Source organism: Colletotrichum spaethianum (assembly GCF_022836535.1).
Source record: "Colletotrichum spaethianum MAFF 239500 DNA, contig06, whole genome shotgun sequence".
In the NCBI taxonomy this organism is placed as follows: domain Eukaryota; kingdom Fungi; phylum Ascomycota; class Sordariomycetes; order Glomerellales; family Glomerellaceae; genus Colletotrichum; species Colletotrichum spaethianum.
The window spans coordinates 1,531,544-1,554,782 of NW_026054776.1; the positions used below are offsets into that span (position 1 = coordinate 1,531,544).

The 23,239-nt window shown below is 53.4% G+C and overlaps 4 protein-coding genes and 1 non-coding gene across 5 annotated transcripts; 2 read left to right on the forward strand and 3 right to left on the reverse strand.

Annotated features, from left to right (window-relative positions):
* Positions 1–7,454: 7,454 nt before the first annotated feature.
* Positions 7,455–7,712, forward strand: ColSpa_03427 (uncharacterized protein; the record flags this gene model as incomplete). The annotated part of the gene is made up of 1 exon (XM_049269639.1): positions 7,455–7,712. The coding sequence occupies one exon, from the start codon at positions 7,455–7,457 to the stop codon at positions 7,710–7,712; it is 258 nt and encodes an 85-aa protein (XP_049125596.1).
* Positions 7,713–11,668: 3,956 nt separating this feature from the next.
* On the reverse strand, positions 11,669–11,932 carry ColSpa_03428 (uncharacterized protein; the record flags this gene model as incomplete). Its single annotated transcript, XM_049269640.1, has 1 exon — positions 11,669–11,932. One exon carries the CDS (start codon positions 11,930–11,932, stop codon positions 11,669–11,671), a length of 264 nt encoding a protein of 87 aa, XP_049125597.1.
* Positions 11,933–12,976: 1,044 nt separating this feature from the next.
* On the reverse strand, positions 12,977–13,726 carry ColSpa_03429 (uncharacterized protein; the record flags this gene model as incomplete). The annotated part of the gene is made up of 1 exon (XM_049269641.1): positions 12,977–13,726. The coding sequence occupies one exon, from the start codon at positions 13,724–13,726 to the stop codon at positions 12,977–12,979; it is 750 nt and encodes a 249-aa protein (XP_049125598.1).
* A 1,795-nt stretch (positions 13,727–15,521) lies between these two features.
* ColSpa_03430 (ribosome-binding protein 1) lies at positions 15,522–17,945 on the reverse strand (the record flags this gene model as incomplete). The annotated part of the gene is made up of 6 exons (XM_049269642.1): positions 15,522–15,790; positions 15,844–16,129; positions 16,195–17,097; positions 17,190–17,355; positions 17,516–17,693; positions 17,903–17,945. The coding sequence occupies 6 exons, from the start codon at positions 17,943–17,945 to the stop codon at positions 15,522–15,524; spliced, it is 1,845 nt and encodes a 614-aa protein (XP_049125599.1).
* A 1,501-nt stretch (positions 17,946–19,446) lies between these two features.
* ColSpa_tRNA_091 lies at positions 19,447–19,527 on the forward strand. Its single transcript is given in 2 exon segments — positions 19,447–19,482; positions 19,493–19,527. It is a non-coding gene; the product is annotated as a tRNA-Gly (tRNA).
* Positions 19,528–23,239: the final 3,712 nt, after the last annotated feature.

Sequence of the window (23,239 nt, forward strand, 5' to 3'; positions counted from 1 at the left end):
TCCATCCCGTCAAGACACTGTCGATGGACAGCCCCAGCATGCTTTCTTACCTTCACAGGAGGTTAACAGCGTTGGGCCCTCCGCATTGTGAAAGTACTGCATGGCCCCGGAGCAGAGCGGGCGTTGGAATAGCTGGTGACAGCCGGGAAGCGACATCATCGAACAGGGGTCCGCCTCAAGAGTGGAGTCGACGGCTGAGGCGTGGCTCTGTAAAACGAAGACGCAAAGAGGAACAGTCGTCACGTCCTCCATCAGACGTCCCTTCTTGCGCATGGCGGAGAGAATGATGCGCCGCAACGATGTCTAGCCAAGACTTAGACGGCCCATTGAGCGTCAAGAATGGGCCGGCTGAATTTAGTACAGATAGAAAGGCGAGCGAAAGTCTGGCGCGGTTTGGGGTCGCCCATCCCGTGTCCGTTAGGGGGGTGGTTCTTTTTTTGTGGAAGTACAGGAGCAGAGAGATGGTGGATGCCCAAAATGAAGGATAGGAGGGGGTGGCATCGACGGAGTCCAGGGTCGAGAAGGAAACCGAGAGAGAGGGAGAGGGAGAGGGAGAGAGAGAGAGAGCAACAAACGCACTGCAAGAGCAGATGCGCCCCGTGGATGAGCTGCCTGCGCAAATGGCAAAGCCAGACCTAAGGGAGCCAAGCCATCAACGTGGTCAGCAGCAATGTGCAAAGGGGCCCGGTCGGTCGGTCGGTCTGTCGGGGAAAAGAGGTGTCCCATGTCCTGGGATGATGGGATGGTTGGTGTGGTGTATCCGTCTCCGTGGGAAATGAGAAGCAGGCGAGATGGAGCTGGGAGTGCCGTCACAATGCGTAAGTGCGTACTGTGCATTGGTGCCTGCCATACCAATTATCACACGGTATGAATATGCACAAAGTCTTAGACCGAATGAGGCAATGACAACCAACTCTGGGCAACTGCATTTTGTTGGTTTTCATATTTTCACTTTCCATTCCCTAACCCCCCTTGCTTTCTCGCCAACTCTCCCAACAGCAGTCCTCATCTTGTGCTATTCCGCTACTCACATCGCCAGCACGTTGTTTTCGCTCAAGTTCAATCTGTCCTGATGTTACGATTCAAAATGTGTCCAAGTACAAGACTTTGGCCAGAGCAGAGAAGCCGGCGAGAGATGGTATCCCCTGCTCTCACACTTGTTCCATTCCTAGTGAGGGGAATCGGATTGATGTAAGTCACCTCATGGCTGTTGTTGCCTGGATCTGGCCCTCATGCATATCTTTTTTTGTTTTTGTTTTTCTTCTTGCCTTTTTTATTTTCCAAATTTTTATTCAACAGTTCCCCCCTTCCTCCCGCATGCTGCCTGTCTTCCTTCCTAACCTGTACGTCGTCGTCAACTTAGACAAGCAGTACGTACTTCAATCTCCCTTTGTGTCTTGAGACATAGTACCTCCATCCTAAGGACTGGATGAAAGCCACCCTCAGATAAAGAAGGTGAGGAAGGCGCCTTGCCCACCTGGGCCGAAGGCTACTTTCCCACTTCGTCATGGTAGTCAAGTCTACCAAGGTCACGGGCCGGTCGACTAAGCTAGGCGCGCTACGTTAGTATACTTACTTCGATACGTCCGTATGCTAAACAAGTTACCTTGCCTTATCCTTCAATCTCCAGTTTCTCTCCAAGTCCGATTGAACATCGTGCTCGAGGGCTTCGACTAGCCACTGGGTACGGCCGTTGATGCCTCGTCGACCACTCGAGCTAACTAGGGCGAGGCCGCCATGTACTTCCCGGGCTCTTTGGCCACTCTTTGCTACGCTTCCAAAGGCCAACGGCTCCAGTTCGTCCAACACGGCTTACCCAAAACGTCCACACCACTTCGCGCACTCATCTCCTATGCGTCACGGAGGGCGCAGGCTTCTTTATCGGCGTGGCGTGCCGATGCCTCAGATCCTCATCGTCAACGGCGTCCGACCCTAAGGCACGACGCGACGACATAGTCACAACGGTAGCGCCTCACAACTTCGAGTCCGAGCTGCCAAAATGCCTCGACTCCTCAAGCCACGCCCGAAACCTCGTAAATCGAACCATTAATGCCTGCTCCTGCATTGCGGGCAGACCGAGTTGAGGGGTGTGTCTGAGCCCCTAGTACTCTTGGTGGTAAAAAAAGGGTCGAACATCTCAGCCAGCCAGCTGATGGAGAAGAGCACCAAACTCATTGATGTCACGTATCCTCGCTGGATCTGGTGACTGACGAAGGAAACCCGGTCACCACCTTGCCGTTTGGCCCCTGACCGTGGAGTTGGGTTGGTTCTGGTGCTAGATTTCAAGTGAAAGAACTTACCACCACACCGCACTGGTATCCAACACACCGCATCGCTCTCATGCGGCCTCGCGTGCGGCCTGTCCTTGCCGGCAGTCCCTCCAGGCAAGCTTCTTCGGACACCCCAACACTTCTTCTGCCCGCAGCACATCTCACATGGCCACTTGGTCAGCCAATCATCCCGAATGATGGGGTATGGCAACCCCTGAACCCTGGTCGCCTCACTCCCATCGGCATTCTTTGGATACCATTTGCCTCTCAGGCGAGAAGTACTGGTGTGTACGTCCCATGACAGTTACTTGTGAAAAGCCTGAGAGATTCTTCAGAACCGCCACCAGTCTCACGCCCGTACTTGGTCCCCTTTTCCCGCCCTCAGCCGGTGGAACGACATTTAGGGCTGGGATTCCCATTATTCAGTAAAGCTGCCGTTGCCTCGCAAACCAAGTTCAATTCTGAATAGACTGTTCGTATCATCCCTTGCTTGGGCTGGTTCTTGATGTACCTGGGCAACAGTCTCCGGGACTACTTGGCTGTGGGCCTCTTTGAGCCATAACCTGACCTCTCGACGAACCAATCTCGCAGTCATTACGAAGACTCTTGGCCTGCGTTCTTACCGGAGAGGGGTATGCATCTCTCAATGCTAGCATTGAGGCTAGACCGCCATGATAAACCGTCGACAAGGCCGATAGTTCCCAGACGCATCCCTGGCTACAATAGGAAACGGAATGGGGCCATCTCATCACTTCGCAGTCGGTCCTTCCAACTTCTTCTTTGGGACTCGAACAGAGACGACAGGGGTCGATTGCAAATTGTTGCCCGTCTGCCCGTCTGCACGTTTCCTATCCGCATCCATCCAAGACTTGTATCAAGTCAAGTGCTGGCAAGCTGCGCCAAGATCCTTGCGAAAGTGGGCGAGCGCATGGTGGGTGGCGGATGGCGGATGGCGGATGGCGGCTGGCCACGGGCCCGCCCAGGATTAAGGGTGCTATCACCAACACCCGATTAGGCGAGTATCGCGGCATGGAAACACGAGGCCGCGATCAGGCGCCCTTGTCGCCTTTCGAGCAAGGTCATCGCGGGAAAACAAGCAGAGTGTCCAACAAAGTCAAGCCTGGTGCAGCCGTTGATTGTTGGAATGTCCTCGTCAAAGTGGGCGAGGTGTGATTGAGTCGCATTGCGCGGTGCTGTCAGCCAATCAGAGTTCTGTTTTCGCTGCTATAAGCGCCTCGTTGGACCTACGATCTGACAACCACTTTACCGACGACCACTCATTCTTCCGGTAGCCGCCCACGACGGCGGCTTACATGCCGTTGAAATTTTGACAGGACTTGTACAACCTTGAATGCACAGAGAATTTGGTGCTATTTGGCATTTATACGAAAGTCCGTCAGCAAGTTTTGCAGAACGCTGCCCCTTCTCGAGGCGCGGGTGCCGTCGTCCTGTTCGCTTCGGAGGCGGCTTTTGGGCAAGGGTGCTGGAATGAATGGCAGATCGAATCTACAGGGTGGAGGATAATTAAGCAAGGTTCAGTACTTCGTCATTCTTGACCAGGCATACAGACATGGCCTAGACAACAATATCTGCAGCTGGTCGTTGAGTGTCACCAACAGGACTGCACCTCTCAGGCATCAGGGGCTAGCGTCGAAGGGCCGTATACGGACCGACCGTCCCGCGAAGGTCGGGGTGCGGGACCACTGGCGGTCAACATCTCCCTTGGGTCTCTGATTCCGTTGGAATCTCGTAGGAATTACCTGCTTTGTGATGGCTCCTATCCATACCAAGGCCATATCCGTATGGAGCCAACCTGAAAGAAGGTGACCATTACAGTCGGTGATGGAAGGACGTCTTCCCCGCCCCCCCTGACAGGATATCACACTTCTCACACCTGTGGAGTGTGGAAGAAAGCTGAGGCAGCCATCCCATCCTTGGAATGACCTCCCCAAAGTCTCTTTTCGTACAGTACTTGTGCCATCCACAAACAACTCCTGCGTCAGGCGTCCACTAATGCAAGTTGCAATCACCAAAGTTGCGTCGTACTTGTGACGAGACTTGGATCAAGCCGGCAACATGACTTCTCGTGTCAGTGATGGCACTCTTCGGTCATGTCACCGCTCCTTGCACATACAGCCATGTCGTGCTACTACCCAACATACCGCGGAAGACATTATCCGGGGCTCATGATGAGTCTGCAGACGGCCCGCTGGTCGCATGTGAGGCGGGCTTACCCCCCTCTCGAGAAACTTCTCGATGGATTCATCTCAGTATCGACAGGATCGAAGTGTCTCTGCAGTTGGTTGCTGTCATCACGCTCATCCTGGACGACAGACGATGTGGGAACCCACCCCCTCAGAGACTGCAGCTTCGTACAGCATAGTAAGCTGAACCCATGGGGAAATGATTCTCCAACTAGTTGAAGGTAGCGAGAGAATGCTTGCCAAAAGGAGGTATCGGGTTGTTCGTTGGATAGGGGTAAGAGGAGGACACTTCGAATGTTTCCGCGCCTGCAGGCAGAAGTTAGTCTTCGTTCTCCCTCAAGTTGTGTTTGCGTTCAACCCGAGAAGGCGAGATACCATCGTACACTCGTGTTTGGCACACCTTGGCTTTTCCATCCCGCGCTGGCAGAGTATGAGACATACGTTGGTGGCAGCTGCGGTGAGTTCGTTGGTGATATCCTGACACCAGGTACAGTGTAGGTGCAGAGACGGTATGTCGGTCTGTATACTTCCGTCTCGTCTAGAGTAGAAGCTTCGGGCCCACTTTCCAACAGCCTTTTCACTTCTGCTGGACCGGAGGCTCACGCAGTTGCGCTTCGAAGCTGACAATCACGCATTGGAACACTAAAGTCTAAACGCGGGGAAGAACCAAGAGTTCGCCAGCCTTTCACATTCCACCCCGCAAAGGATCTCATGCAAGCAAAGGAGATCAGGAGGGATTCCCGAATCCTACGAACAGCACTACATGGCGAAGAAACGAAGGATGAGACGTGCCGTCCCATGGCATAGCTCCCGCGCGGGCGAAGCAGGTAGCCAACCAGGCTACCAATCGACCAATCCGTGGCGTGACAGCCGGCTACGCCCAGGCATCCACTTCTGGCCGAATCGGCCGGTTCGAGCCGCGATGAACCGATGCAGAGGCAAAGTCTGTGTGGAGGTGGCCGAAGGTTCACGGGATGCGGAAGCGGAAGCGTGAGGGAAGTCACGGCGTTTGCAAGGACGGTAGTGCTTCCGCCATTTACCCCACTACGCACCCGAGGCCCCAGTTGGCTGGCTCGTTTGCCACGGCGGTGCGAGTGGTGTGTCGCAGTGCGATGTGCCATGGAGGCCCCTCCCGCGCCGATTCTCGTCCTTCCGAGAAATCCTCTTTAGCCTTCCGAAGCGTCCAATAAGACACTACCGGCGCTCCGGGGCCGGGCAACTTGGCCTTCGGCGTCTGGGTTTGTTCTGTTTGACTTTGGAAGAGCCTCAAAGCCGGCCATTTCTCCACATTTTTTTTTCTTCCTCTCTGGACGGTTGCCGTGATATCAGATCTGGTGATGGTTGCTACGCAGAACCTCATTGATTGCTTTGCTGCAAGCCTTGAGTATGCAGCGCCCATTTTTGGCCGTCCTTCATCCACTCAGTAATACCCACCCTCCACCACCCCTGTCTTTTCTTTTTGTTTTTATTTTATTTCCATCTTTGCCAGCGGGTGTCTCGTTTTCAAGCGCACCAACCCCACGTCAGCGACGAGTAAGAGAGGCAGAGACTTCAACGCTTTCCCTCTTTTCCAATGCCCTTCTCTTCTTACCCCATTCGCCAGGGTGAATTTTCGGGCTCTCTGGTCGATTTCGAACCCACCGAATCATTTTTTTTTGTTGATTTTTTATTTTCTTCTTCTGTCCTTTCGCGCTCTTTCAATGTCCTCCTTCTCAACCGTTGTCCGACACAGGCTCGACCACTTAGGGACCCACGTGCACACGTTTCTTCTTTGGAACTGGAAACTGAGCCATGGATAGAATGATCCAGGTCTTGAAGAGTCACAGCACGCCCAAATAGATCCAAGATCGGAGCGAGACCATAATACTGGCAACTTGTCAGATTGGCTGTCGATAAGGGTTTCAGAAACGCCCATGGCGGGGGCCCGTGTTCTTTTTTCTCCGTCCTCTATTTTACCCTTTCTGGACTCTCTGGCTTCTTGGCAAGTTTGGCCTCGATATCTAGCTGCACGAGCAAAGTTGCATTGCCCTGGATTGAAACGCCCGGTACCCAGATGTGCAAAACACGGGGGAAGAGAGCGACACGCAAACAGAGACAGCGAGCGGAGAGGGCAGCATATCAAAATTTAGAACCTCTTGGCTGTGGCTCGTTTTGGATCACAGTACGACAATCCCAGCTGCGATAGCTGCCCAGCACCAAGCAATGTCTAGGAGTGGCAGAGTCGAGACAAGCACTCTTCGCACGGCGGAGCAGCAGCACATCATTTGCCCGTGTGTCATCAAGAGAGGAGACCGAGACAGAGGCAGACAGCTGCAAAGCCAACACAACACAGCACATCCCGGCACAACTTTCCCTTCTGCTATGGCTTGCCTTGCCACCTCCAATCGGCTGCCGATTGGGTCGATTGGGTTACCGCAGTAGCATGTGTAAAACATGCTGTTTTGGGCAAAAATGATGGCGACTCCGGCTTGCGCGCCTCGAGGACAGCATGCACGCCCGGTGCGACGCGCACCATTCATACGTCTCTGGGGTGCAATGGGTGATACGATGCGAGTGCATCTCTTACGACCGCCCGTCTTTGACCACCACCTCAGTCCTGTGTGCCCTTTAGAGAGAGAGAGAGAATCCCGGCTTAAGACGGCACCGTGTGACCGGCAGCCTGTCACCTTACCTTACCTTGACTTGACCATGTGCCGGGGTGGGCGAAGGAGGAGGGCGGAGGAGGGGGAGGGGCATTATCAGGTCAGCCAGCCTCCTCCGCATCGTCCGGGACACACACAACATATAAAGTCGGGCAGGCATCCGCCCTTCATCGCTACCTTTTGGTCTTCACTCTCACAACACTCTCAACCTCTATTGAAACAATTTCCGCATCTTTCGTCAAATTTCCAAGCAGTTGATCTGTCCGCTCTCCAAAATACTTCCACCCCAAAACCACCACAACCAGTACTCCCTCGTACACCAAACACCACAAGCCAAAATGTCTTCTCCCGTCGACAGCTCCGTCTTCCTCTCCCTCGCCCCCACCACTTCGTCCTCGTACCCTTTCAAGGCCCAGCAGACCGCCGCCGCCGTCACCGAGCCGGCTCCCCTCAAGCGCCGCACCTCGAGCGTCAGCAGCGACGCCAGCAAGAACGGCGCCGCCAGCGGCCTGCGCTTCCTCAAGCTCGGCCCCGTCCACTACGGCGAGCACCCCGACGAGCACAAGTCGGACTGGCACCCTGCCCTCCTGGGCTGAGACTTTTTTTTCTGTCACAGTATGCTCTGGAGAGACTGTTTACTGAAAGCGTCATGATTTGTCCAAGCCAGCTCTCCTCCGAGGTGCAGGAAACCGAAGCAGATTTGTCACGAGCAAGCGATTAGACTGGGAGAAACTTATGGGAAACTTTGGCGTACAACTTTTTATTTTGTTTTTACGGCTTGTTTGTTTTGCTTTTCGCGTTTTGTCACATGGGTGCGGCATCATCGCTTCTACGAGCAAAGACCTGAGGGAAAGTCAGGCAAGATTGTCCCAAGCATAGATAGAGTCTGAGAAATGGGACCAAGCGATCCGCAGGAAATGGGAACGGGAGAAAAGTCCCATCACAGAAGGAAAAAAATACCAAATGGAGATTTGACGGCACTCTGATATGACACCCCGACCCTTTGAATTATTGAAAGTTCCCCGTGCATCAGCTGTGACTCACTTGGCCTTTCTGGTACGATGGCTTTACCAATGAACGAATTGCCAGTTGAGAAAAGAGAGAGAAAGAAGAGAAGGAAAAGGTTGACCTGCACGAGAATGGGTGGTGGGCCATGGGAAAGTCGGCTGTACCGCATTTGGGAACCTGATGGACCGCAAGATCAAATAGCCGGGCTGCGCGGATCAAGGGAAGGGCAAGGGGGACGGCGGAGACCAGATGCATGTGTCGAAAGACCGGGGGACACGGCAGAGGGGCGTTGGCAGCTTGAGGGAAGGAAGCTTCTTTCCGTCCGCCTGCTTATCAACCTGCGTTGTTATTGCCCCAACCCGCCCGCATGCTTACAGAGTCACAGTCTATAGACAAAGGGTGGAGGAGCAAAGGGGAATGAGGCCGAAGAATGGAAGACCAAGCTTCCATAGGGTGGGCCATTCATGCACTGATCTGACATCTGACCCCGCTGATCAAGCGGCATGGGGGTGATGGAGGGACGCGCAGCAGCAGCAGCAGCAGCAGCAGCAGCAGCGCGGCTCGTATCTTTGGGCTTGACTTGTCATGTCAATCCGGGCTGGCGGATTGGGATTGGGAGTTTTCTGTTTCAACGTGTACTGCAGTTGGGAGACCCGGATGGAGGTGGACGAAATACAGCTTACCACCACCTCCTCCTCCTCCTCCAGCATTCCTGCGAAACCTGGTGGTGTGGGGTGATGGGATTGATTGGAGTGCGCTGCCTTGCTTTTGTTGCGTGTTTGACGGTTGTTGTTGCCGTCACTTCTGTGACCGCTGTTGTGCCCCCTTCATGTCTTCCTCTCGGTGCATCCTGCAAAGTTGTGACATGCGGGCTGGAATGGAGGGGCACCGAAGGGTCGACTGGAACGGGGGAGGGTGCGAGGGGGATTGCAGTCCGTTGAGACACGTGGGGTAGAGACTGGACATGGCGACAAGGGGTTTTCTAATGCCGAGGCTGAGCGGGTTTCGATAGTTTCGACTAGTTTCTCTATCTCGATTGATTTTGGTTCGTCTGTTTCTTTTGTCTTCTTACTGTGACTGTTTACCTGCTCGGGGGCTGTGGTGAATGTGATGATGAGGTGCGATTGGCGTAGACGCAGTCTGTCTAGAGTCTCTTGGAAGTGTGCTCGAGTTTTATCGCAGTGGTCGGGCTTAGTTCGCAAACCATCTTTTGTGCCTGCGGGTCGCAGAGAGTTTCGGGGGGGGCTAGCTATGGACTACACTATGCAGAACGTCATATTCCGGGCCCTGCGAGTCAATCTTCTTATCTACGGGACGGCAGCTTACATAGTAGGAGTCCCTGGTTTCTGGCGTTGGTCAGGTTTGCTTCTGCAGAGTGCCTGTGCCTGTGCTTCCTTGCTGTCAGGTCTCCGACCGCTGGTCCCCCTGTCAGGCAGATGAGAGGTGAGAGACTTGGGCAAGATCTACGGGGTCGAATCTGGCATGTGACCGCTCTGCCGGCCGAGAGCCCTTGGCATCCTGGCACCCTGCACCGCAGTTGCCAAATTTGGAAGATACTCGTGCTTCATTCGTGTATTCGATATACCGCGTCTGAGTCGAAGTGAAAATCCTATGGCGAAAATGCAGACAGAGCTGACGACGAAAGGACCCCACAGGATTTCCGTCGATGATACAATCTCCGTCTCCGTTGACGTCACGGCATTGAGGAAGGGCTGAGAATGTTTGTGCTGGCAGTCTTGACGTGTCCATTGTCTTGTCTGGCCTGTCTCGATCCAAGGGACTGCCGCGAGACTTCTCGACAGCCGCAGCATCAAGGAGGGCGGACAGGAACAGGTCTTGGGAAAGCCCGGGCGCCGGCCCGGGCCCGACCTTCCGACACGCGCCAAGATTGGACGGGATGAGGATGTGCAATGCCGCCGCTTGTCGTCCCAACTTTTTCTTGAGCTCCCTAGCGGTAAGGGCTGTCACTGAAAAGTGCCGAAATAGCAACGGGCGTTTGCAACCAAACGCACAGTACCTGCGTTCGATTCGGTGAGAAAACGATAGAGTGGCAAGAGCCGGTACCATATGGGTCCGGGAGCGAAGCCGATTCGTGAGGTCTCACGCCAAGCTTGGCTATTGTTCGAGGAAGGGAGAAAAGAGGGCGGGCAAGCTTGAGCGAGGTCCCAGAAGTGGCCCAAACGGTTGAGTCGCCGCAGATGCGTGGGCGGAGCCATCTTGTGGCTACCCATGGGAACTTTGAAGCAGTCTATCATCTTGGCGGTTCTGCTGTGCTGGCCTATAGGGGCCTTTGGGCGGAGGAAGGTTTTGTTTCTATCTAAAGATCTTCCCGTGCCGGGGGAGGTTGGGAGGCGCCTAGCGACGTAGCACCCAGACTCGGCGTGAGGCTCGATAGTCGTTTCGGGCGTGCCACGCTTGGCGCCGTGTCAAAGAGGCGGTGGGAAATGGAGGAGGGCAAAAGGGGGTACGGGGGGTTTTGGTGTTTGACATTGCGGAGCGGTGGCCCGTGGTTCTCTTGACTAGCCCCCCCGGGACGATCACGGCCCCACCCGGATGCGGGAACGTGAGCGAGTTGTGGGGCCGTTGTCCGTCGCCGTTTGTTTTGCCCGGTAGATGCACTGTGGTGATACGGCTGCTAAATGTTGTTTTTTGAGCACTGTTTACGCAGTAGCCGGTGTCAGGTCTGTTTATAGAAGTCGGTTTCTCTTAGGTTCGTTGGGCCAGTCGAGACAGGTTTCGCTTTGCAACGTTTACAGTTGAGACAGTGCTCTTACAACAGCAAATTACATGGAGTTGGAAGCGTAACAAAGGCGGCGAGGAGAAATTTAGGGACGTAGATAAGTACGAGAGACCTATACTTGTCATGTGTACGGCTCTCGATATCTTGCGGTGTCTCTGCATCACTAGTCTTGTGAAATTTACCACCGTGTATTTTGTTGCAGATCGTCGCTTTGGCTGACTGTACCCCTCAAGTTCTGTGTGCAAACTGACGATACGTACTATTCTAGCAACACCAAACATAAAGTAAACGTCGAGTTATTAGGAACGATTGTGTTTCCTTTGTTATCTGGAGCTGAATAGAACAATAACCATTGTGAGTTATAGAGTTTCATCGCATCGGAAGCCCTGGTTCCAACTGCGCAAGACTCATTGTTTGGCGAGAGAAGCATTTACTGAAAGATGAGGTTCTTGTCTTTCCTTCAGATATGTTTGAGAAACACCGGATGGACCATCTGACCCATGAACTGTAACTCGTGTGCCGTATTCCCATGCCAACCCAAATTGCTCGCATTGATCAGAGGGTGGCAGGCATGTAACCGAATGATTTGACTGTCTCCTTTATGCGTTCACGAGCCGGCGGCTGATCTTAAAGGCCCATGTTCCGCATCAGCATAAGTCATGGAACACTGCACGATGCGGCAGCCAAACGCTCGTGCGCGACCTTTCATCCCTTGCTGCAGCTCTATTTTGAATCTGAGGAATCCGGCGAGCAAATGGCGCAGCGGATCGCAATAGGGCATCAATTTGCTTGAGTTGATCACCTTCATTGACAACTCTCAACGTAGGTGATGGTTTCCGTGAGGTTCTCCCAGACCGAGGTGACCTCGCGTGCATCGAAAAAGTAGGCGGTGACGGTGTAGGAGACGGCCATACTCTCCACAGTCAGGATTGTCTTGGTGAAGATACTGGCAAACTTCATGGAAGGGAGACGTTTTATACCGAACCCCAGGACTAGATCCGACGATGCCTCGTGTAGAACCGCGGTAAGGTCATTGTTGGAATCTTCGAACAGTACAGGCCACTTCATGGTATCGGGAAATCTTGGCAGAACACCATCCGCGAACCCTGTGTCGACTGTTGGCCCGTCATATTCCTCAGGTAATTGGAGCCATAACCGTGAGTCGAAGAGTTACTTTGGTTACTTTTGTCAGGTTCCTTCTAGTGATGTCGAGGCAATCCCTTCCATGGCTCGTAGTGTAGATACGCAATTCAGGGAGAAGATCCATTTGGTTCGAGCGACTCAATCGTCACATCGAGGTTGTTGACGTGTGAGAAGGCCCTTGTGACCTCAACCTTCTCTGCAAGCCTTGCGATACTTGCTCAAATTAAGCTCCTTGGACCATGCCTTTCGGAAGTCCAAAATGACCTGAACTCACTGGCAGTCGAAGCTGCCGTGCTGCATCCTTCAAGCCACCCATGGGATGGGTCATGGGTTTAGGCAGGCCGATATTCCTCGGTGTATCTTCTAGGTCCGGCTGGAGGATGTGTCTTCCTTTAGAGCAAGGTACCGCGCTCCAGAGGACGGATCTTGTTGTTTTGAATAATCATGAAGAGTTGAATCATCAATGAACGAGGTCCAGTCTACTTGAGAAAGTGGAAGGAAAGTTAATGCGCCTTAGGAAAGTGGATAAGTATTAAAATGGGCTCAACGAAGTTGGCCCTGATGGGGCTAGAAGGGACTTGAGTGTGTGACTCCAATTTTGGTCACATCCAAAGCAGACGGACAAGAACCGTCTCAGACCAGATGATCATCAAACCATAAGGTCCGCATCGTGGTCCGCCTCGAAACCTCCAACGTCCCGAAGGCGCGGACTACAGTAGATGATTCCAAGTTACCGCAATGCGCCAGAATCAGTACGGCAAGCCTCTGGCTACTCTCTCGGTCTTTTTTATATCACTAAATCCGGGAGGCCTCCTCTCCAGCTCTGCAGGAATGGGCGAAGAATCCATCGAGAGGACATGGTCAGTGACGTTCCATGGACTGCTGTTTGCGTCTGAAGTCATTGTCATCAACGACACAGGATCTCGTATGCGATGTGAGTCCAGGGCACCGGACGACACCATCATGTACTCAGCACCCCACCCGAACAATACTGAGCTCATGATCCTGACCACAACTAGCAGCCAGCCTCCTCCAGTCGATCGGGATGAGCTGCCATGGCCCCTTCTGGTGCCCCTTGCAGCACGCCACGCCCTCATGAAACTCACACCAAAAGTCGCGGTGTATAGGGTCGACATAGAGCTCAGCCGTCTCGAGGTCCGGATCAGCCAGTAGCCGCAACAGGGCCTTGAACGGCTGAGAATGGGCAAAGGCGTCGTCGCGTCGCGTGATGGCAGCCCTTCTCGACTGCGCGTCGGCGGCATTCTGGTTGAAGACGACCTTGTCGGCGCTCGTCGGGTACAACACGAGCTTGAGGTGGCGCAGGGCGCCGTTAAGGATCATGTCCGCCACAGCCGGCGAGACGTGAGTCTGAAACACGTTGCCCAGACGGCCCGGTGAGAGCTCGAGATACCGGAGGCGGCGGCGGGCCCGGTCATTGCCGAGGAGCCATGGCACGTTGACGTCGCAGATGGCGCGCTCGACAGCGGCACGGGAACCGGTCTGGAGGTTAAGGACGAAGCGATTCTGCTCGTAGAAGACGGCGGAGCCGGCAGCGTAGAGGAGTGGGTGGGAGAGCAGCAGGTCGTGCGGGAAGGGGATCTCTGAGGCCTCGGTAGGGCCTATTTGGATCGGGTTCGGGAGTAGGCAGAGGTACGAGATGATCTGGTCTCGGATCTCGACGGGGAGGTCGAAGAACTTGTCAAAGGTGCAGTTGGCCATCCCGGCGCTGTGCTGTACGGCCGAGCCCGGAAATTGCAGGGTCAGCAGACCTTACGCCTGCCGCGTTGTTGCAGAGCCACTATTATGTATCCTCAGCGTCGACTGAGAATGAAGAGAATACCGGCGAGTGGTTGGATGAATGAGAAGGAGGATAGAGAGTGACGGCTACAATGGGATGAGAAGGGTGGGGTATCCTGCTACCTAATTGGTCGAGCGTGACTTTGCCCCACTGTGGCCACCGCATGTCGACGCCGTCCTCCTGCCCGTGTTAGTTTTGTTTCGACCTCACCTCGAACGACCGAAGAGGTCGTCGACCAAATCGAAGAGATTTTGGAGCTTCGAGGAATTCTCATATCATGAAAGGATATCACAATTCATCCCAACGGCGAGAAAAGCACGCACAACGGAAAGGATGGGGACTGGGTAAACAAAATCTTCCACTAGCGCTATACCTCTTGAAATCACATCCTTGCTGCATTCATACCTTCTACCGTCGCTCTTTCTTACCAATGCCACCGTCGCATCCTTTGAGATGAAGTCTTGAATATGAGCGTTTCAATCTAAACAGCAGAGGAAACCAGATATTAGATGACAAGAGAAGAGGTCCGATACTTGGTATACTTGGTCCTGCCTATGTGCTACGAATGCGCTTCAGCCTAATAGATGAAGTGATATACATTGACCGTGATTCAATGTCTCAACCCAGAATCACAGAAATCCCGACACAGGGCATCGCCCTGCATCAAAACAACTTTGAACCCTTGTCACCTCTTTGCCGGCGGCCTCGAACGGAACTGTCCTACAGATCTCTATGAGACGTGTCCACGAAGCCAACATGCTGGGTCCAGGACCGGTAGACTACTGATACAAGGGAACAGCTGACATGAGGCCCTAACTGTTACTTTCTCGAAGGTCTCTGTCTTATTGGTTTTCATGTCATGACGCCCGTAGACAACTAAGTTGGCCAGTAGCACGTGACACCGTTCGTCTCTAAAAACCACGTACTAAATGCCACCAGTGCTATCTCTAGTACCGAGTCCCAACCCAGTCTAGCGCAGATTTAATCATATCTGTTTGTGAGAAAGTAGGATCTGTCGCCTCTCGCTGGTGTTGTCTGTGGAATTTAGTCGGTTGAGTTCAACATGACAAAGTCGTGATGGTCATCAATACAAAAACCATTAGCTTCTCTAAAGAATACAAAATCTCATACTACGTTACTACACAAACCTTTTCTTCGACTGCTACTACATTTTGTATAAGCCAAAAGGGACGGAAAGTCATTGAGCATTGTGTTCGCCATCCAAGGGAAATTTCGTCCAGCGCAGACTAGATCGCTACTCTTCAGCACCGATCATGACCTGGGCATATGAAAGACGTATCAACATTGCAGGCAATTTCCAGTATAATCACACAAGTACGGGAACAAGCTTGAAGTAGACGTAATTTCATTTCATGTCGCCCTGATCCTTTCTACAGTATCTATGAAAGCCGTAGAAGACGGCACCCGGAAGGCATTCCTACTCGCCCGAGAGTCATGCCAGAGTCGTGTCGTGTGTGAGGTTGTGGAGGTATATGATAAGGGGAAGGCGGCTGGAAGAAAGGAGGAACTTTTAAGTGCCTTTTTGATATCACCTGACCCAAATTATTCGCATCCTGCCTGGCCGTAATCTGTTCGGCCACCCAAACGCAAGAAAGTTGAACCAGATACACCGCAATAAAGCGGCCTCGTCAAAGCCGTAAACATCCTCCGCGCGTCAACAAAACACAAGAAAATTCCTTGTTGTATGTTGAGCATTTATCGGGAGGACATAGCCTTGGTCACGAGACGCTTAAGAGCGAGCTCCTGCTTCTTGAGGTCATCGGCACCGGCGTCGGTGATCTCGAGGGCAGCCATGGCCTCGGAGACCTGCTGCTCGATCTTGTCCTTCTGGCCACGCTTAAGCTTGAGGGACAGGGTAGGGTCGGAGATGATCTCCTCGACACGGCCGATGTAGGACTCAAGCTGCTGCTTGGCCTCGAAGCGCTTGCTGAAGGCCTCGTCGTTGGTCTTGAACTTCTCGGCGTCTGATTCATTGTTAGTAACCGAGTGTTATCAAGAAAAGTTGGGATAGACATACCAGAGATCATGTTCTCGATCTCGTGGGAAGAGAGCTTGCCGACGGAGTTGGAGATGGTGATGTTGGCAGAGCGGCCAGAGGTCTTCTCAGTGGCGGTGACCTTGAGGATACCGTTGACGTCGACCTCGAAGACAACCTCGAGGACGGCCTCACCAGCCCTCATGGGAGGGATAGGAGCAAGGGTGAATTCACCCAGGGAGGTGTTGTCCTCGCAGTTGACACGCTCACCCTGGAAAACGGGGAACTGAACGGTCTGCTGGTTGTCGGCAACGGTGGTGAAGGTTCTCTAAACAAATGGTTAGAAATTTGCGACAAAAAAACGTAGACGTGAAGTAAAAGAACTCGGCAAACCTTTTTAATCGTGGGAACAGTTTGCCCGCGAGCGACGACGGGAGCGAAGATGTTACCCTCCATGGCGACACCAAGGGACAGGGGAACAACGTCGAGCAGCAGAAGGTCGGCGGTCTCGGCGGAGGTGGCCTTGCCGGAGAGGATACCGGCCTGGACGGCGGCACCGTAGGCAACGGCCTCATCGGGGTTGATGCTCTTCTCGAGCTTCTTGCCGTCGAAGAACTCGGACAGAAGCTTCTGGATGCGGGGGATACGGGTAGAGCCACCGACGAGGACGATCTCGTCAACGCCAGACTTCTCAATGGAGGCATCCTTGAGGACCTGGGCGACGGGGTCGAGGGTGCCGTTGAAGGCCTTGGCGTTCAAGTCCTCGAAACGGGCACGGGTGATCTGGGTGGTGTAGTCCTCACCATCGAAGAGAGAGTCGATCTCAATGGTGGTCTGGGCACCGCTGGAGAGGGTACGCTTGGCACGCTCGCAAGCAGTACGGAGACGGCGGAGGGCACGGGGGTCGCCAGAGAGGTCCTTCTTGGTCTTGCGCTGGAAGTCCTTCTTGCAGTGGTCCAGGAGGTTGGTGTCGAAGTCCTGACCACCCAAGTGGGTGTCACCGGCGGTAGCCTTGACGGTGAAGACACCACCCTGGATGTTGAGGAGGGAAACATCGAAAGTACCACCACCCAAGTCGTAGATGAGGACGTTGCGCTCCTTGCCAGACTTGCCGGCACCAAGACCGTAGGCAATGGCGGCAGCGGTGGGCTCGTTGATGATACGGAGGACGTTGAGGCCAGCGATGGCACCGGCATCCTTGGTGGCCTGACGCTGGTTGTCGTTGAAGTAGGCGGGAACGGTGATGACAGCCTTCTCAACCTTCTTGCCGATCTTGACCTCGGCGATCTCCTTCATCTGTTGCGGGGGTCAGCATTTTGCAAACATCGCAGTAGTCTCGTGCCGTGACCGGAGGTGTGTTTCCGGGGACACTGGGAGAGCAAACGTACCTTGAGGAGGACCATGGAGGAGACCTCCTGGGGGGAGAAGGTCTTGGTCTCGCCGAGGTACTCGACCTGGACCTTGGGGTTGCCGTTCTCGTCGACAACCTTGAAGGGCCAGGACTCGATGTCCTTCTTGACGGTGGGGTCATCGAAGCGGCGACCGATAAGACGCCTGCGCAGATGGATGGTTAGCAAACCGTCGTGTCAAGTTGAAAATTTTCCTTCTGCCTCAGCGCTTGATTACCCCTCCTCGTGTGGGGAAATTTCTCGCCCACCACAAAGAGGCATAGATCGCAGGGCAGCAAAGACGGACAGGCAAGGCTGCAACTCACTTGACATCGAAGACGGTGTTGATGGGGTTCATGGCAGCCTGGTTCTTGGCGGCCTCACCGATCAGACGCTCCTTATCGGTGAAGGAAACGAAAGAAGGGGTGGTGAAAGAACCCTGCTCGTTGGCAATGATCTCGACATTGGTACCCTCGTACGTCGCAACGCAAGAGTAGGTGGTTCCTGTGAGGAGAATACACGGTTAGCTCGATGCTTCTGTCTGTGTAGAGACCAATGTCCTCGATCCAGTGTCGAAGACATATCGTGGTTGATGATAGTTTGCCGGGGGTGGTGGCCGTGGGCGATGCTCAAGCCAGCCCAAAGAGGGGGGCCTCGAGAACCACGATCACGACCCAAATACATCAACCATCAGCAAGAGGAATCAGACGTACCCAAGTCGATGCCAATGGCACCATCGTAAACCTCGTCCGCCATTTTGAAAGATTTAGATTGCACAAGACAAAAAAACGACCTGTGTGAATGGGGGAGGGGAGGATTGAAGGATGGGAGGTTTGCGCGGAGGAGAAAGATATGTGAATGAGGAGGGCGGGCGGGCGACGTGGGGTCCTTTCAAGAAGAATTTCTCTCGCTCCGGGTCTCAACACAGGATTTTTTGTGAAGGCCGAAAAAAAAAATCAATTTCGACTTTTTTTTCTGGGTCCCTTCCCTAGCCCCACCAACCCCCCTCCAGCGCTGAGACCGGGTTAGCGCCATGCCACCAATGCCACAAAAATTCGAGATTCGAGTGCGGCGAAAGCAATTTTCTTGCCCTTTCCCGCTGTAGCCCCCGCCTCGGTGCCCCTTGCTGCTGGTGGGTTTTATCTTATCGGACCCCGGCTCGCTACGTTCTCGCTTCGCCTCCTCTACAGAGCTCATACAGTATGTAAGAGAGACTGTGGTGCTGCGACTAGCCTTCAAGTTGACGTCCGTTCACCAAGGTATTGGGGATCCTCTGGCAACTGGGGAGACATGGTGGCTGGCGTTGCTGTGTTTACAGTCCCCCAAGTCCCTCACCTAAAGCATCAGGACCTTTGCAGTCAAGTAATAGTTTGCTAAAGCAGACAAAGGTCGACCGTCATCGACGCCAAAATAGGCACCGTACTGGGGAACGGGATGTACTCCCCCTCTTGCCTTTGGTTCCCTTGTCCTGCTTTTCTTGTTCCTACATTGCACGCTGCCGGCGCTTAACGCCATCCTATGTACTCCCGGCCCTGGCATTGCTTCTCTCACCGCCTGACTCGAATGGGACAAGCAACCTAGATGCCTGGCAGTGGACTCCCCAACCTGCCGTGGCAATACAACGGGAGACCCTTCCCTCCCAGCGGCAAACTGGTCTCAACTGATGTTGTCGGGGCTGTTCAGCGCAAAGGCCTTCATGCAGATATGTCGGGCACCCCGAAGTCGGTTGCTTAGGCAGAGGAGTCCCTTCACAGTCGGCCATTTCCTGGCTCTCTCCCACTCCCCCATGCACGTGGCATCAACGGTTCCCCTCTCAGGCAGTCTTGTCTATCGAAGGGGTCCTTCCCAACTGGTCATTGTCAGCCAAACGATTGGCTCGCCTGCCATGGCCTCCCCTTTCAGATGACCGGCCAACGGCTCTCCAAAATCACTCCGACATCGTCGTCGGCCGAGAGTGGGCTTCCCGAAGCATCATGTTCAAAGGCGGATCTAACTGTCCGTACGGGAATCTCAAATCCCCCTACACTAGCTGAGGCCTTTACACTAAGCGACAAGTGGAGTTGCAAGCGCTTTGACAGAGTTCCTGGTGCCGCGCCGCTTACCATAGTTGTCCTGGGAACAGAACTTGCGAGACCCTTGAGCCCTCATCCCCCACCTTCACTTGCGCACAACCGCACTGCCTCGCAATATAACCTTCTCACTTTCGCCTTTTGTCCAATCCAGTACACTGGGCTTGGATTTCGACGTTCATACATCAGCGCCGATGGTTTAGTGGTAAAATTCTCCGTTGCCATCAAGCAGCGTCGGGGAGCCGGGGGTTCGATTCCCCCTCGGCGCAATATTTTTGCTTTCCCTACTACTGTTTTTACTTCGACTTTATGTGATACGACTTATCCCCTGGATTGCATTGTGGCTGGCTGGCCCATCTTCTTTTCATTCTCAACACATAGCTCGGAAATAGAAAAGCGTTAGCTGTTCTTGATATTGCGTATTCACATCTATTGAGTTGCTACTTTCCAGCCGCAAACTGGCATACCAATACCAACGCCTCTTTCAAACCTAGCGCCTGGTGCTTCGAAACCGGACAAAGCTGGACGACCTCCATTACCTGATCTACAGCAATTCGTTGTGAGGCAACATCAACGAACGTCTAGTCCCGCAGAAACTCACTCAGTCCTAAACGAGTTGAGATATGTTTGAACAACATCTTAAAGTCTGATACATGGGGTAATCGGACTAATAGAGATATAACCAGCATCGTCAAACATACACAAAAGGAGACGTAAACCGTTCGCTTCGACAGGCCCCTTCTGGACGAGTGTCTAGGGGGGCCTTCTCCGAACTGGGCCGCGTCGTCTAGATCGTTGTCGAGGCCATGGTAGTAGACAACTCGGGAAGCTATTATAGTTGTCTTCCGGAACCCAACTGGTTCTTCGCCATCGGTGCCGGCGACGAGGGCGACTCTTTGGACAAGAGGCACCACTGATATCATGACTCTGGCAGTTCTCGTTAGTAGTTTGGGGTTGTCAGACCCCGGATGAGCCGCCCCATGAGCAAGTGCTTTGCGCAGCTCGCGCTCCATCACCTCGTGTCGATGCTTCATATGCACTTCCGGGTAGAGCTCGACCTGGTCCGGGAGGTAGCGTTCCCCCGGGAGCCGCCAGTCAAAGTTGAGGACTGTGAGCGACATTCGGACATTGACGGCAAGCCATGCTGCATACGCTGTGTCCCGGTGTATCATCTGGAAAATTGACCGGATCGAGGGGTTGTTCCCATTCTCAGGCCATGTCATCCTAATCCAAGTTAGGATGGGATGAAGAAGCCTGAAGACCTTTGAGGCAAACTGGTCCACGTGGGCCCAGAACAGTGGCGGAAGACCCTGTGTCTCAGCAAGCATCATTCTAACCGTTGTGGCTCTGAGGTTCGACCGACGAAAACCTGGAAGAAGATTAGTTTTCAACGTTCCCACTGCGTCCTTCCTGTCGAACGGATACTCGCCTTCATGCCCAACAAACTGTTCATCCTGACGCACGAGTGTTTCCCTTTGCGTGTCGTCTGCTCCGAAGAGCTGTACGGAAAACAACTGTCTCGAGTATATCGCCATAAAGACTGCCCGCATTACAGCTATGCGCTTTGTGTTGCATGTCATTAAATCATCCCAAGGGTTCGGGTCCGAGGGATTTGGCCGGGCAATGGCTCGGATGATATGTTTCAGATCACAGTCTTTACGTTCAGCCGCAAAGGTCCAGAACGAACCTCGAAGCGGAAGGTCTCCAACTCTAAAGATGTCGTCAACGTGAAGTTTCACGTTCGACACGATGGCGGCATAGTGCTCTGCAAAGAATTGATCGGTGAGCTGATGGTCAGGGAGGTTCCATTGAAGCTGAAGACGATTGGGACAGAAATCTTTCAAGGCCTTCAAGTTTTTCGCCATGACTGCTTTAGCTGTCAATGGCTTGGTTGCCAAGGTTCTCGGTAGCTGTCTGGTGTTGGCTGTGCCTTGCCCACGTTGTCTGATAGTCTGGCCGCCTTGGCCTTGCCTGGTGGACGACATGTCGAATGCTCTGACTTCCTGTGATCTAGAGGAGGAGAGAAGCACTAACGAAAGTTGAACTCTTTTCTCAAGTCTGCCGAGTGCTAAAGACGAATATTTCCCTAGCCAAGTGTGACTCAGATCGTCGCTGATATTAGTCTTGATATCTCGCTGCCAACCTTTCCCCATGACGCATGTTCAGACTTATCAATGTTAAATGATTTGGTTGACACCTACAGGAGTGAGTTATGCTGACCTTCTCATCAAAGGATCCCTTGCTGGCAAGTACGCCTTGTCATGTGTTTTCGACCAAAGGCAGCCAGCCAGGAACATTCGCATCTTTGTGCCTTACAGAGGCATGAATGCCTTTCATAAGATGCCATTGAGCATCAACTGACCCAGATTCCTTGCACTATTACGGGACGTCAAGAATGGACTTGATGCGTGCCTGGGTATGAACGGTCGCCTCCTGGGCGGTACAACGGACACGGCTTCGGTTTTCTCTCTGCGCTCCCGGTCTGCTTTGTTTAACAGAATGAGAACACTGTATTGAACGATACCATTCCATATTCTGCATGTCGTACAAGTCGACAATAACAAAGCAACCTCAATACAAAGGCGTAGGCAATGCATTCAACCAAGGTCAACAGAGCCCCGGACAACATGGGTATGCCGAGGGTGCACAGGCTGAAACAAGCAGGGTAGCCTGGTCCAAACAAGCATCTCCAAGTCGCCTTTACTCAAGGGCGACCTCAGATCACTTGACTTTGCGAGTGCAGGAGAGGGGTATTGAGTGGCGCTGGGGTTGCGCGTCGTTTGACTCGCGACTAACACAATATGCTCAGACTTGCGCAAACCGTGAGGGATAGGGGGAACGGAAGATAGTGGCATTTTGAACCGACCGGATACAACGGAGAAACCTTCTGGACGAGCCCTGTAAAGACTGAGCCCCCCAAAATGCGAACGTCGTGCCTCATGGCTGGGAAAAGGCGTGATCTCGAAACAGGGATGTAGCCTTAGGCGTAGGAAGGGGCAGGAGAAGGGGTCAGGAGGAGACGCTCGGTTCAGGCCGAGGATTCGGGGCAACGGGGGAAGGGACCAAAATAAAAAAATAAAAAATAATTTAATGGGACGAGAGGAATCAAGCAAGAAACTATCCAGATGACAGGAGTTTTGTCTTGTACGTGGCAGGCAAGCCCCAAGATACAAGAGTGTTGGGCTTTTAGGTGTAACCTCGTGTCGACAGGCAAGAAAACCTGCCTTTTCTCTTTTCCTTTTTCTTTCTTCTTGCAGCTTGGAGAACATACCATGAGTAGAGGCAGAGATGATTAGACCGCCATTCGAGGAAACAACCAAACGGAATGGATGGCATCTGAGATTGAGTCGTGTACAGATATAAGTCCTCGTTACAACAACAAACGGCAGCCCAGCCTGCAAGGTTTGCTCGTCGGTACGTGTAATCATTGGAGCACAGTAGCAACAGACCTCCACCAGGGCTGCTTAAACTTCCGCAAACCCGGTCTATCTCTCTGTCGGTGATCACATTGGTGGTGCCATCAGACTAGACTCGTATCCGCTCTCGCCTCATCTCTCTCACTCGTGCCCGGGCTTGCTATCATCGGGGGGTTTCCTTCGCCCTAACCATAACCCCGGGAGGACCTCGCTGAGTGGGCGGTACCTGCCTTACGTGCTGAGCTAAGGTCGTAATCGCGCAAAAAAAAAAAAAAAAGGCTTCACCTTCCACTAAGGTCCAACCCAGATCCCCACTTTTCCGGCGTCTTCTGTCCTTCGGTTGGCGGATCAAGCGTCGCCCGCTTGGGCATTTTTTTGCGACCGGCAGGGCCCTCTTGGTGCACGCTCTCTCTCTGACTCTGCTGCTGAGCGCAATCCTTCGCAAAAAGTGCAAACCCATCGCAACTTCTCATCCCGATTTCGCCGTCAACACTACGAAAAGAACGTTACCACTCGTTCTTGCCTAACTCTAATCCGCCCTATCCGATATCCGTTGACATTGCCT